General features: G+C 41.5%; 1 protein-coding gene across 1 annotated transcript in view; it reads left to right on the top strand.

The window, feature by feature from the left end:
* The first annotated feature begins 3,522 nt into the window (after nt 1-3,522).
* The window catches only part of LOC118378081 (neuronal acetylcholine receptor subunit alpha-7-like), a 75,426-nt gene continuing 63,273 nt past the window's right edge, over nt 3,523-15,675 (top strand). The window contains exon 1 of the mRNA XM_035765017.2: nt 3,523-4,061. Coding sequence (XP_035620910.1) covers nt 3,992-4,061 — 70 coding nt within the window. The 5' untranslated portion in view covers nt 3,523-3,991. The remainder of the gene's footprint in view (nt 4,062-15,675) is intronic.

Genomic DNA, 15,675 nt, shown 5'->3' with positions numbered 1-15,675 from the left:
ATACAGTGGCTTAAAATTTACAGGCCACATCAGGCCTGCAAGTATGGTTGCAAAATTCTGGTAACTTTCCCAAAATGCCCATTTCCAGGAATCTTTCAACAGTATTGTAACAAGTGTATCGAATAAATGTAGCCTGTACAATTTAGCTAGCCAAATGACATTGCAAACACCAACAACACAGCAAGCTAGCAACAAACTAAGCTAGCTAGCACAGTTCATGGTGACCAATTCTAGTTGAAACTGGTCAGGGACATATTTGGATCCACTTCAAAATGACATTTATTGACTGCTAAACCATGTACAATCATTTGCATACATCTCCTGTTGTGCTAGTCTCTGTTCTGTCAATGCTGATTGTGGGTTGTGCTGAGCAGCACAGACAGCTGTGTTGACATGACAACTGGGTTTGAATTCTGAACCTTGGATCATGTGACAAAAGTGTTTGTTTTGATTGGCTGTTGTTTCCAACTAGTTGCACAAAGTTGAAAAGCTTCAACTGGATGCAACAAAGTTGCAGATGGGTTGATTATGAATGGCAAGGGGGTATTTCACAAAGCAATCAAGAAGCAATTTAGTTTGCAAACAACTAAAATTGATCAACTATAATGTAGAATGTGCAAGTGTGAACTCGCTTAGCCCCGGGCTACGGTGCAGTGTGAACGTGTTTAATGTACACACACACACACACACACACACACACACACACACACACACACACACACACACACACACACACACACACACACACACATATATATATATATATATATATGATTATATATAACTATAAATCATATATATATATCCACAAAATCTACCTGCAGTAGAGCATGCTGGGAAAAAGTTAATTTGTTATCATAACTTAAACAAATAGAGTTGATGTGACTTCTCATTTAGTTTTGAGTCAGTACCACATAAACATTTTTAGGTTATAATGCTTTTTCATTGTCTTTTAATTCAACTAAGTAGAGGTATTTGAGTTAAAATGGTTTGGGGTTTACAGTGCATGGCAATCCAGCATCAGTTGATAGAACATTCTAAATGAACATAAAAATGATTGCACAATACCAGGTCAGCCATAGCGAGCGTAGGCCTACCCATGAGTTTACCAGTCTAATCGCCAGGGTTAGAGGCTCTAAATTGAGACCATTCTTAGATTATATTTTTGTGAGAAATCACGAAAGATGTACACATGCGCTCCCTCATCCAACCTGAGACCACCATTCAAAAATCATAGGTTATAGTATACATCAACATTGAACTGCATGTTTTCAAACACCCCTCTATGAAATAACTAGTCAATATAATATTATTAGTGGATATTTCATCACTGGTTAGAAATAGGCTTTGTTGAAGGCATGCTATTTGTATGATGAAGTCAAGTGTGTGTAAACTGTTTTTAATCTGTGGAAAAGAGGTAGGCTACTCCCTGCATTCTGAAATAACATGTCAGCCTTCAATTATATTTGTATTTATTTTATTTAACCTTTATCAGGGAGTCATACTAAGACCAATGTCTCTTTTATTGATGAGCACTGAATTACATATTTTACAGAAAATAAACATACAAAATATAAATGCAAGCAGATGTGAAGCCTACAGTGTAGAGAAAAGCTGTTTTAACATATTTTTTTTTACATCAATATATATTATTTTATATCAACAATTAAATGTTTCCTATAAATAATTCAATTTTTTATATTAACATTTTAATTATCGATATCAAAAATTTGATGTTTTTTCATAGCCTATTAAATATATAAATCATTGATATCGATCATTATAATTGATTATTGCATTTTTTAAATAAAAAATGATATGATAATGACCGTAATGGAGACGGGATTGCAAACCCTTTGCAGTCTTCACATTTTGCTGCCTTAATTAAAACTACATCTAAAAATGGAACGTACTCCTCTTTCTCAAAGTGAAAGAAATATTTTTGAAAAATTTGTCAAATTTATGAAAAAATTATAAATTAAAATGTATTGATTGCATTATGCCTTCACATCCCAGAGTTAATACTTGGTGGAAGCACCTTTGGCAGCCATTATAGCTGTGAATAATTTTGAATAAGATTCTACTAATCTTGCACAACTCTTAGGGCAAATTATCCATGTCAAAATTACTCATGCTCAATAAATTTGTTTGGGAATTATTGATGAACAATGTTCAATGCTTGTCACATATTTTCCTTTCAATTAAGTCCTAGATAACCAGCTGAGGGGAGTTATTTACTAATTTGTGACCATAGTCAAGTACAAGGGAGGAGCGAAAACCCGCAGACACTCAGCCCTCTGCGGAATGAGTTTGACACCTGTGCCAAGGCATTGTTACATGGTTTGGTAACCTGACCGTGCAGCTCAAAGCCCAAATCTTGAGACTGAACATGACAGCAGGGAAGATTATAGGTATGACACTTCCTTCCTCTTTCCAGGAGACCATCATCAGACAGGCCAGAAAAGTCATGTCGGACCCCACACATACACTGAACTTAAGAGTTCCTGCTGATGCCATCAAGGAGGTGTTATAAGCTGGCTGAACAGATATAAACATTTGTTTATCCCCTTGTCAATAAAACTGCTTTACAGCAGGGGAGTCAGACACAATGACAGACTGGAGCCTGGCTTTCATCATGTGGAACTGCCACCTAGACATTTTTTACATTGACATTTGAGTTATTTATCAGGTGCTCTTATCCAGATCAATTAGGGTTAAGTGCCTTGCTCAAGGGCACATCAGCAGATTTCTCACCTAGTCAACTCTAGGATTCAAACCATCAACCTTTCAGTTACTGGCCCAATGCTCTTATATGTTACCTGCCACCTGACATTAATTTATTAAACTTTTGTGTGGGTGGGGAGGGGAGTGTATGATAATTCTATGTATTTATGTATTTACAGTATTTTGAAGCAGCAGCACTCTCTATTGTCCAAGTGAAATTTCCCCTCGGGACAATAAAGTATCATATCATATTAACTCTGGGGTGTGAAGATATACAGTGTGCAATGAAGACATCTTGTTTTTTTTCTTCTAAATTGGGAACATGTTCTATATGGAGTAGGTTGTATACACCTGCAGGAAAACAATCAAATGTAATAAATGTTTAGATTTAATTTTAGATTAAATATTTGAGAATGTTGAATATAGCCGACTTGCGCAATTGCACATAATGTATACAGTTATTGGAGTCGGTCTCAAGTTTATTTTAGTTTGTAAAATATTTATGCCTATTAGGGGTTTGCGTAAAATATCACCACATTGTAATACACATTTCAGAACAACATTTATGATCAATGTACAGTTTTAACTGTTAACACAACTTTTGTGTCTGCGTGTTTAAAAAAATATATATATTTTAGAAATGTTGATGTTTTTTTCTCAGACTCTGACCTAGACAGAGGCTCAGACCTCTCTGGAAGCTCTCAGCCGTCCGCCACTCGTCGAGTTAAAAAAAAAAGTGGCACGAGGAATGCGCTCGAGCAGACCAAATGAGCAGACGAGTCAGGAAACGGGTGAGCGCGCGCCAAGAGAGACAGCACGACCACAGCCACAAGTTTATCAGTGTAAGATTCACAAAGTCAGAGTATTCGGACCGCGAGTAGTATTTTGTTATGCGTAAACGTTATTTTCTTACTGTAGCCTATGCTCCGAGAATGCGCCCGGGTGTATGAGAATGTTCTTTTAACAATCGTACAAGCGCAAATGTTGTTCACTATCTCTATCTCACTCATTCACTCTCCACCTCTCCCCAGCCCATCACTCCACCTCTCTTCAGCCCATTACTCTCAACCTCTGCCCAGCCCATTACTCACCACCTATCCTCAACCCATCACTCTCCACCTCTCCTGAGCCCATCACTCTCCACCTCTCATCAGCCATTCACTCTCCAACTCTCCCCAGCCCAATGCTCACACCCTGGCTGAACAAGCGCTTACTCTCTAGCCGCCAGTGAAGGCTCGAGGGTCGTCGGATTCCTGTGAACGAAAGGATGCGGTGCCGCAAGTCTTTTGGACAAGGTTCGGTTGGGATCTATCTATGGATGGCGGTCCTTTTCAAAGGTATGGCTGGCTCCGAGTCCACTTCTCTCTGTTGAACTGTGTTTCATGTCTGTTTAGAGGGAATGTGGTGTGAATGCTAACCCTCAGTGATAGGCTACATACTCTAATTTGAGTTTTGGGTATACACAACAAAGTAGGTTTCCGGTTTCCATGTAATTCTCGGCACGATTTTGTTTGAAATAAAAGCACAGAGGACAGAGGAAAGTGATTTTTTAAAATCTCAAAATAACAGTTAAATTTACCTGTGATAGTGGACTGAAACACAAATACAGTTGTGATCCAACATAGTGATTCGTTTTGGGAAAAGAGTCGGCCGATTTGTATTTTGATGGATTATTCTAAATAGCCTAGGTTTAAAGTGTCTTTTCCTTTCATGTCACAGTGCAGTCGGATTCATTCATGTGCTGTGGAAATCTACAGTAGGATTATGTCACCTATTCTATACAGTAGGCATAATATACCATATAACCTAATGCATATGCAGGTCGGATGCTGTTGGGGTCCATTTAAAATAGTTAAAAGTGTATGTGCACAGTGTGTTGTGCTTATTCATAGGGATAATACATTTGTTCTTAAAGCCCCCCCAATCATCCCTGACATCTGGGTCTACTTTATATACTGTGACGCAGCACAGCACAGGGTTTACAGAGGTTTATTGGCATAGAGGCATCTCTCCAGTGTGTTGCGTGTTACTGTCTCTGTGCATTGTTTCTCTGTCTCTTTGTGTGTATCCAGCACACAGACACCTTCCCTGTCCTCAACTACCTACCCCACTCACATGGCCAGGGATGGAGGGAGAGACAGGGCTTTGATCTCAGGCAGACTTGTCCTACGATTGCCAATGTCTGACAGACAGACTGGTCTTCATAACCATTTTATTGATAGTTGAAGCAGACTATCTTTTTCTAGACATTCAACTCCTTATTCCCGGTCTGATGGGGCACTGTTGTAGCCTGACTAATGTGGCTCAGGTGGAGAGCTGTGACAAATCGGTCTGGACAGGAGCCTGTTGTAAGTGCAGTATTTACACAGAAGTTGGCTTGAGCTTGGTTCTCTCAAATATATATATATATATTTTTTTAGACCTCTCGTTTGAAAATCCTACACTTGTGTTGGAAGGGGGTGGCACTCTGGGGCTGTCCATGTGAGTGTTTGAGTGAGAAAGACACAGAGGTGAACCAATTGGTAAAAAAGCACAGCCTCCTTCATTATCTGCGCATCTTGCCTACAACATCATGGAGCCTTTCCAGACTCTGAAGTCAGGACGACTTCAAGTTAGGTGTCAGCCAGACTAGCACTCTTGTGCATGAGGCCATGCAATGCATACAGGCAAGTGTTGGTGATCAAATCATTTACACATCAACATTCAATAATGTCTTTCAGCACCACGGATCTACTTTCAATCAATCTTAGTTTACAATACTTTAAAACAATATTCTATGAGATGCATCTGAAGAGTAAGAGTGACTGTGGCGCAATAAAGACATCTTAACTTTTTCCATTGAAATTCTGTTTTTATTGTTTCCCTCTAACCTTTGTTCCAGGACCTCTCTCGATATGGTATGAAAAGTTGCATGGCATCAGTCCATAAATGAGATCCCTCTGATTCCTATGCAGCACCTCACCCTTCCCCCTCTCTTCCCTCTCTCTTCCCCCCATGGTCAGCAGTAACTCCTGAGAGACTTTCTAGTCCTCCCACTTTCTTTAATCTCTAGTTTATGCCAATTCAAACTCTCCTGCTTCATCCTGTGCATTATTGATTTGGGTATTGTTGTGGCTTCAACTAAATGATGCTTATACATGTGTGACGAGCATCTATATTCTTTACACAAACCGGTGCTCCTGGCACCTACTACCATACCCCGTTCAAAGGCACTTAAATATTTTGTCTTACCCATTCACCCTCTGAATGGCACACATACACAATCCATGTCTCAATTATCTCAAAGCTTAAAAATCCTTCTTTAACCTGTCTCCTCCCCTTAATTTACACTGATTGAAGTGACATAAATAAGGGATCACAGCTTTCACCTGGATTCACCTGGTCATTCTGTCATTGAAAGAGCAGGTTTATCTCACTCAGTGTATATTTCTGTTTCCTTTGAGACAAAAGAGACTTATGAAGATATGGATTTACATAATCAATCTTACTAAAATCTGTGTAAATCACAATATATATGAATACACATTCATGTGTAGCAGCAGTAAAATTACTTTTGTATAGAGTATTCCATTGTGGCGTGACATTGGATTAGATTAGGATTATAACTAGAGCCCTGAGATTAGACCCTATGTCATTATCGTTAATGTTGTACTCAGCTGTTGGTGTTCAGGAGCGAAAACATTTGTCAGGACATAAAGGAACATTATTTTTCTCCAGGGAGTGTGGCTGTGGGAGATGTACTGAAGACCATTTGGAAGTAAATTAGTTTCCTGGTGTTCTGACCACAGGAGTGTACAGTCATGGCCAAAAGTTTTGAGAATGGCACAAATATTAATTCTCACAAAGTTTGCTGCTTCCGTGTGTTTAGATATTCTTGTCAGATGTTACTATGGAATACTGAAGTATGATTACACGCATTTCACAAGTGTCAAAAGCATTTATTGACAATTACATGAAGTTGATGCGAAGAGTCAATATTTGCAGTGTTGACCCTTCTTTTTCAAGACCTCTGTAATCCACACTGGCATGCTGTCAATTAACTTCTGGGCCACATCCTGACTGATGGCAGCCCATTCTTGCATAATCAATGCTTGGAGTTTGTCAGAATTTGTGGGTTTTTGTTTGTCCACCCGCCTCTTGAGGATTGACCACAAGTTCTCAATGGCATTAAGGTCTGGGGAGTTTCCTGGCCATGGACCAAAAATTTCGATGTTTTGTTCCCCGAGCCACTTAGTTATCACTTTTGCCTTATGGCAAGGTGCTACATCATGCTGGAAAAGGCATTGTTCATCACCAAACTGTTCCTGGATGGTTGGGAGAAGTTGCTCTAGGAGGATGTGTTGGTACCATTCTTTATTCATGGCTGTGTTCTTAGGCAAAATTGTGAGTGAGCCCACTCCCTTGGCTGAGAAGCAACCCCACACATGAATGGTCTCAGGATGCTTTACTGTTGGCATGACACAGGACTAATGGTAGCGCTCACCTTGTCTTCTCCGGACAAGCTTTTTTCCGGATGCCCCAAAGGGAAAGGGGATTCATCAGAGAGAATGACTTTACCCCAGTCCTCAGCAGTCCAATCCCTGTACGTATTACAGAATATCAGTCCTTGATTTTTTTTCCTGAGAGAAGTGGCTTCTTTGCTGCCCTTCTTGACACCAGGCCATCCTCCAAAACTCGTCGCCTCACTATGCGTGCAGATGCACTCACACCTACCTGCTGCCATTCCTGAGCAAGCTCTGTACTGGTGGTGCCCCGGTCCCGCAGCTGAATCAACTTTAGGAGATGGTCCTGGCGCTTGCTGGACATTTTTGGGCGCCCTGAAGTCTTCTTCACAAAAATTGAACCACTCTCCTTTAAGTTCTTGATGATCCGATAAATGGTTGATTTAGATGAAATCTTACTGGCAGCAATATCCTTGCCTGTGAAGCCCTTTTTGTGCAAAGCAATGATGACGGCACATGTTTCCTTGCAGGTAACCATGGTTGACAGAGGAAGAACAATGATTCCAAGCACCACCCTCCTTTTGAAGCTTCCAGTCTGTTATTCGAACTCAATCAGCATGACAGAGTGGTCTCCAGCCTGGTCCTCATCAACACTCACACCTGTGTTAACGAGAGAATCACTGACATGATGTCAGCTGGTCCTTTTGTGGCAGGGCTGAAATGCAGTGGAAATGTTTTTTGGGAATTCAGTTCATTTGCATGGCAAATAGGGACTTTGCAATTAATTGCAATTCATCTGATCATTCTTCATAACATTCTGCAGTATATGTCAATTGACATCATGCAAACTGAGGCAGCAGACTTTGTGAAAATAAATGTTTATGTCATTCTCAATGACCACGACTGTTTCAACCACTCACATCATCTCACCCCAGACCCTATACTGCCATTACCATGCTACATTACCCTACTCCAACCCCACCCACTCTGTGAGCCCAGTGATGCAGGGTGGGAGAAAGGGTTACAACCCAAGTCACATGATGGTGGAGAGCTGGTGCGTTAATAAAAGGCGAAAGCCTGGCATTGTCAGCTGGTTTAACTTCAGCATGCAGGCAAATGCATGTGCAAGGAGTACAGTCGCAATAGATGGGGGACATTCACACTGTGTTCACACACTGACTTAACTCTAATCTAGTCAGCCTTAGAAAATCACTGTCACATTTGAACTCCCTCATGTAAAATGTATAATTTCTTGCGGCATTGTTTTTATGTTGGAACTCTCTCTACTGTCTTTCTCCACGAACCCCTCTCTCCCACTCACTAGCTCTGATTTCCCTCACTCTCTCCCTCCTCTCTTGGGCTGCAGGCTGAAATAGGTCAGTGAATATGCACACCTTTACTTTGATGTGTGAAGACAAAACAGCTGTCTGGACCCTCCACTACTCAACTGGATATAATTTTGTATAGTAAAAACACTATAGGAAACTGGCTTTGAGCACAATATAGAAAAATGTGCTTGAAATGGTGAAACCACCTTCTTGTGGTAAAATGAGTTATATCTGTGTCACAAATGGCACCTTACTGCCTTTATAGTGCCCATAGGGCTCTGCTCAAAAGTAGTGCACTATATAGAGGATAGGGTGCCTCTTGGGATGCATTCTCTGTCTTCACAATGGATTTTGGGGTATTCCCTCTGGATTCTAAAACACTTCTAAAGAACACATCACTTCTTTAGAGTTACTGAACAGCACACATGTATTACATATAGTTGTTTAAAACTAATCTATCCTTTATTTCTTCACCTTGGAATGGCTTTCTGACAGGCAGTTAAAAGGACACCCGTGAAAGTCTGAGTCCTAAACTTTAAAAGAGATAGATGGGCACAATTAGTAGATACAGTGCCTTTGGAAATTATTCAGAGCCCTTTATTATTCCACATTTTATTAGGTTACAGCCTTTCCTAAATTTGATTAAATAATTTCCCCCCTAATCAATCTACACACAATACCCCATAATGACAAAGCAAAAACAGAATTTCTGAAATTTTTGCAAATGTATAATAAAAAAAAACTGAAATATCATATCAGCATAATTATTCAGACCCTTTACTCAGTACTTTGTTGAAGCACCTTTGTCATCGATTACAGCCTCGAGTCTTCTTGGGTATGACGCAACAAGCTTGGCACATCTGTATTTGGGGAGTTTCTCCCATTCTTCTCTGCAGATCCTCTCAAGCTCTGTCAGGTTGGAAGGGGAGCGTTGCTGCACAGCTATTTTCAGGTCTCTCCAGAGATGTTCGATCGGGTTCAAGTCCAGGCTCTGGCTGGGCCACTCAAGGGCATTCAGAGACTTGTCCTGAAGCCACTCCTGTGTTGTCTTGGCTGTGTGCTTAGGGTCATTGTATAGTTGGAAGGTGAACCTTCACCCCAGTCTGAGGTCCTGAGCTGGTTTTCATCCAGTCTGAGGTCCTGAGCTGGTTTTCAGCTCTCTGTACTTTGGTCCGTTCATCTTTGCCTCGATCCTGACTAGTCTCCCAGTCCCTGCCGCTGAAGAACATCCCCACTGCATGATGCTGCCACCACCATGCTTCACTGTAGGGATGGTACTAGGTATGCTCCAGACATGACGCTTGACATTCAGGCCAAAGAGTTCAATCTTGGTTTCATCCGACCAGAGAATCCTGTTTCTCATGGTCTGAGAGTCCTTAGGTGCCTTTTGGCAAACTCCAAGCGGACAGTCATGTGCCTTTTACTGAGGAGTGGCTTCCTTCTGGCCACTCTACCATAAAGGCCTGATTGGTGGAGTGCTGCAGAGATGGTTGTCCTTCTGGAAGGTTTTTCCATCTCCACAGAGGCACTCTAGAGCTTTGTCAGAGTGACCATTGGGTTCTTGGTCCCCTCCCTGACCAAGGCCATTCTCTCCCGATTGCTCAGTTTGGCCGGGCAGCCAGCTCTAGGAAGAGTCTTGGTGGTTCCAAACCTTTTCCATTTAAGAATGAAAGAGGCCACCGTTTTCTTGGGGACCTTCAATGCTGCAAAAATGTTTTGGTACCCTTCCCCAGATCTGTGCCTCGACACAATCCTGCCTCGGTGCTCTACGGACAATTCCTTCGACCTCATGACTTGGTTTTTGCTCTGACACTCACTGTCAACTGTGGGACCTTATATAGACAGGTGTGTGCCTGTTTTAGAAACATCGTAGAAAGTTGTAGAAACATCTCAAGGATAATCAATGGAAACAGGATGCACCTGAGCTCAATTTCGAGTCTCATAGCAAAGGGTCAGAATACTTATGTAAAATAAGGTATTTCTGTTCTTTACTTTTAATAAATGTGCAAAAATGTGTAGAACCCTGTTTTTGCTTTGTCATTATGGTATATTGTGTGTAGATTGCTGACAATGTTTTTTAGTTAATCAATTTTCGATTCTGTCCGTAACGTAACAAAATGTGGAAAAAGTCAATGGGTTTGAATACTTTCCGAAGGCACTGTATGGACCAAAATACATATTGCGATAAATTGCCTGAATTGATGCGATAATGATACATAGAACACTAACTTTATAACATTAATGTGCACCAGAGTTTTTAAAAATGATTTAAAGTACTACTGTTAGTTTGATGCTTGTAGCCATCAACTTCACATTTCTCTAGTATACAGCTACTTATCGTAATGAATGATATCAGCTAAAAACCCTGCGATAGATGATCGGTATGGTCGGTGTCAATCATTTTGGGATTATCGTCCCAGCTCTAACAATGAGATATCTGTCTGTCTGCTTCTCTTCACCTCCCACAGGGGTTACTGTGTGTGTTTGTTTGTGTGTGTGTGTGTGAATGTTTGCATAGCCGCGGGTAAATGTTTTGAGTTGGGGAGCAATACCATTTTTCAAATAAATCATTGCATGCATCTATAATCACATTTTCGTAGTGGCATACACTTGAGCATATGCGTTGTTAGGTTTACCACACATGGGGATTTTTTTTAGCAGGGTCTGTGGATTTTTGGGGGCCTTTTAGAAACACATTTCATGCAATTCCATGTTCTTTACATGCTAGCTGACATTAGCAGAATCTTTTTTAATAAATTCAAATGACAGATTCGTCTTCTCTTTTCAGGAGTAGGCATTTGCTTTCCAAACTCTACAGTTTTCTTGCGATTTGTATTTTGGAAATTTACGAAGAGAGCCGCAACTAACCATAGAAATATAATCCATAGATAGCAGTTCCCATTCAAGTCAGTACTGGCAGCCATAGTGTACCCAGGAGTTTGCCATGGTTAGAGTTTCCAAAACCCTTCTATGGATTATATGTCTATGGCCACAACGCAACAACCTGTTTTATATTTAGTATTTTGAATGATTTTATTTATGTCTGTTTCAATGGCGGTCGGTGCAGTTTAAGATGAGGGAGGCCAATTATTTTGTTCACGAGCATGGCCTTATTTCTATTACATCAAATTGGAGGACTGTCATGCATATTTCATACACCCAGTTCAATGTAACAGCTATAGGTTTAGGCTACTACAAATTTTCCCTGTACCCATCAAGATGTTGCTACAACTGATGAATGAAAGTTTACAACATAGGCTTATGGCCCCTGCTGTTCGATATTCTGCTGGTCTTTTTGAGACCTTGTGTTCCTAACTGTCCCTCTGATGCATAGACTAAGAATGAGTAGAATGTACATTAGCTTTGCAGGCAATATGTTTTGTTCCATACATGATGCTCTGAGCTCATGTGTTCTCAATTCCAATACTCTGTTCTTGTGTTCTTAGATCTTGTGTTCCATACAATCTAATGTTCCATACTATAAAGTTATATATTGTATATTTTTTTATATCCCTGTGGTCTGTCCCTATGTGTTTGTTGGCTTCTGGCCTGATGACCACGGACCTATAGGGAACTACTAATAGAGCCCAACCGATACTTCAGTTCACTGACATTATTGGCCGATATTGGCCTACCGCTCCATCGGTAATCAATATTCAATGTATAGGATAAAAAAAGTGAATCTAATGCTTATCTGAACATTTGTGCCATTTCGAAAAAACAAACGTTTATTCTTTCACTGAAATATGGAACCGTTCGGGTGGCATCCATAAGTCTAAATATTGCTGTTACTTTGCACAACCTTCAATGTTATGTCATAATTACCTTATTACTGATGAATGTGATGTTCTGGTGCCTCTAGGGCCATTCAGACAGCTGATTCAGGACCTTATTACTGATGAATGTGATGTTCTGGTGCCTCTAGGGCCATTCAGACAGCTGATTCAGGAACTTATTACTGATGAATGTGATGTTCTGGTGCCTCTAGGGCCATTCAGACAGCTGATTCAGGAACTTATTACTGATGAATGTGATGTTCTGGTGCCTCTAGGGCCATTCAGACAGCTGATTCAGGACCTTATTACTGATGAATGTGATGTTCTGGTGCCTCTAGGGCCATTCAGACAGCTGATTCAGGACCTTATTACTGATGAATGTGATGTTCTGGTGCCTCTAGGTTCATTCAGACAGCTGATTCAGGACCTTATTACTGATGAATGTGATGTTCTGGTGCCTCTAGGGCCATTCAGACAGCTGATTCAGGACCTTATTACTGATGAATGTGATGTTCTGGTGCCTCTAGGGCCATTCAGACAGCTGATTCAGGACCTTATTACTGATGAATGTGATGTTCTGGTGACTCTAGGGCCATTCAGACAGCTGATTCAGGACCTTATTACTGATGAATGTGATGTTCTGGTGCCTCTAGGGCCATTCAGACAGCTGATTCAGGACCTTATTAGTGAGGAATGTGATGTTCTGGTGCCTCTAGGGCCATTCAGACAGCTGATTCAGGACCTTATTACCGATGAATGTGATGTTCTGGTCCCTCTAGGGCCATTCAGACAGCTGATTCAGGACCTTATTACTGATGAATGTGATGTTCTGGTGCCTCTAGGGCCATTCAGACAGCTGATTCAGGACCTTATTACTGATGAATGTGATGTTCTGGTGCCTCTAGGGCCATTCAGACAGCTGATCCAGGACCTTATTACTGATGAATGTGATGTTCTGGTGCCTCTAGGGCCATTCAGACAGCTGATTCAGGACCTTATTACTGATGAATGTGATGTTCTGGTGCCTCTAGGGCCATTCAGACAGCTGATTCAGGACCTTATTACTGATGAATGTGATGTTCTGGTGCCTCTAGGTCCATTCAGACAGCTGATTCAGGACCTTATTACTGATGAATGTGATGTTCTGGTGCCTCTAGGGCCATTCAGACAGCTGATTCAGGACCTTATTACTGATGAATGTGATGTTCTGGTGCCTCTAGGGCCATTCAGACAGCTGATTCAGGACCTTATTACTGATGAATGTGATGTTCTGGTGCCTCTAGGGCCATTCAGACAGCTGATTCAGGACCTTATTACTGATGACTGTGATGTTCTGGTGTTCTGGTGCCCTAGGGCCATTCAGACAGCTGATTCAGGACCTTACTATTGATGAATGTGATGTTCTGGTGCCTCTAGGGCCATTCAGACAGCTGATTCAGGACCTTATTACTGATGAATATGATGTTCTGGTGCCTCTAGGGCCATTCAGACAGCTGATTCAGGACCTTATTACTGATGAATGTGATGTTCTGGTGCCTCTAGGTCCATTCAGACAGCTGATTCAGGACCTTATTACTGATGAATGTGATGTTCTGGTGCCTCTAGGGCCATTCAGACAGCTGATTCAGGACCTTATTACTGATGAATGTGATGTTCTGGTGCCTCTAGGGCCATTCAGACAGCTGATTCAGGACCTTATTACTGATGAATGTGATGTTCTGGTGCCTCTAGGGCCATTCAGACAGCTGATTCAGGACCTTATTACTGATGAATGTGATGTTCTGGTGCCTCTAGGGCCATTCAGACAGCTGATTCAGGACCTTATTACTGATGACTGTGATGTTCTGGTGCCCCTAGGGCCATTCAGACAGCTGATTCAGGACCTTACTATTGATGAATGTGATGTTCTGGTGCCTCTAGGGCCATTCAGACAGCTGATTCAGGACCTTATTACTGATGAATGTGATGTTCTGGTGCCTCTAGGGCCATTCAGACAGCTGATTCAGGACCTTATTACTGATGAATGTGATGTTCTGGTGCCTCTAGGGCCATTCAGACAGCTGATTCAGGACCTTATTACTGATGAATGTGATGTTCTGGTGCCTCTAGGGCCATTCAGACAGCTGATTCAGGACCTTATTACTGATGAATGAGTTTGTTTTTTATCACCGTGTTTTTCTTTCTGCTTGCACTTTGTATTAATATTCTGATTTGTGTATTTTCTGTAACTTCTCTAATTTAGGGCTCATCTGTAAAAGAGACCTTGGTTTTAGTATGACTCCACGATTAAATAAAGGTTCAATAAAAAAAATACCAAAATTGCACTTTTCAATGGCAATTTATGAGAATTCAGTGTGGAAAATTACACTTTTTAATTTCCCTGCTGTTAAACCGTATATCGGCAGTAAGTTTTGTCCCCCCGAAAATCGGAATCGGTGTCGGACCCAAAAAAGAAATATTATCTAAATAATATCTAAATATTGGTCGAGCTCTAACTACTAACCTACACATACTGGTCTCCCGACTCCATGTCCATTGGGACTAATCTGACTCTAGGGACTCTCCGTAGGGACCCTTGTTCTGTGTGCCTGGCATGGCCAAGTCTCCTTAGGGACGGACCCTTGTTATGCACCCTTGTTTTAGCTACAGTGACACAGTAGTTAAGTGATTATGAATTGGTATAATTAGCCTAGTCATCAATAGTAGTTCAGTTCTGCCTATATGGACCAGTCTGCCCAACAATTACACCCACTGTCTGTCTGTCTTGATGCAGAAGGAGGAACTCTTAATTCTAGGCTTCAGCCTGTGCCTTGTGTCTGGAGCTGAATGTGGGATGCACATCTGAGTGTACTGACCCAGTAAAGAGTCTCAGATGGGGCATGATCACTGAGTAGGGAGGGATGGAGGAATGGAAGAAGGGAGGAATGGAGCGATGGAAGGAAGGAGGGGTATGAGAGTGTCAGCCAGTCTTGTGTGTGTGTGTGTGTGTGTGTGTGTGTGTGTGTGTGTGTGTGTGTGTGTGTGTGTGTGTGTGTGTGTGTGTGTGTGTGTGTGTGTGTGTGTGTGTGTGTGTGTGTGTGTGTGTGTGTGTGTGTGTGTGTGTGTGTGTGTGTGTGTGTGTGTGTGTGTGTGTGTGTGATTGGGGAGGGAGGTTGTCTTGTCTCAGCTTCTGTTTGCAGATGCTACCCAGAACAGAGGCTTATTTCCTGATTCATGTGTTCAGGGTAAATCAGCCCACAAGGAAGAACACATTAGCACACAGACAACGCTCTTTATACGTCTACAAGGCGGGGAACCATCATCACTAGATAATCTATTAGGACACTTCTTCTTCAGGCTTTCTCAGCCTACCAGACGTACTCTTTTGACAACTTCGTTAAAGAAAAACAAATCTGGGGAGGCTCT

Source organism: Oncorhynchus keta, chromosome 4, assembly GCF_023373465.1.
Source record: "Oncorhynchus keta strain PuntledgeMale-10-30-2019 chromosome 4, Oket_V2, whole genome shotgun sequence".
Classification (NCBI taxonomy): Eukaryota; Metazoa; Chordata; class Actinopteri; order Salmoniformes; family Salmonidae; genus Oncorhynchus; species Oncorhynchus keta.
Note: the sequence above shows the minus strand (reverse complement) of the source record. Positions and strands in the feature narration are given on the sequence as shown.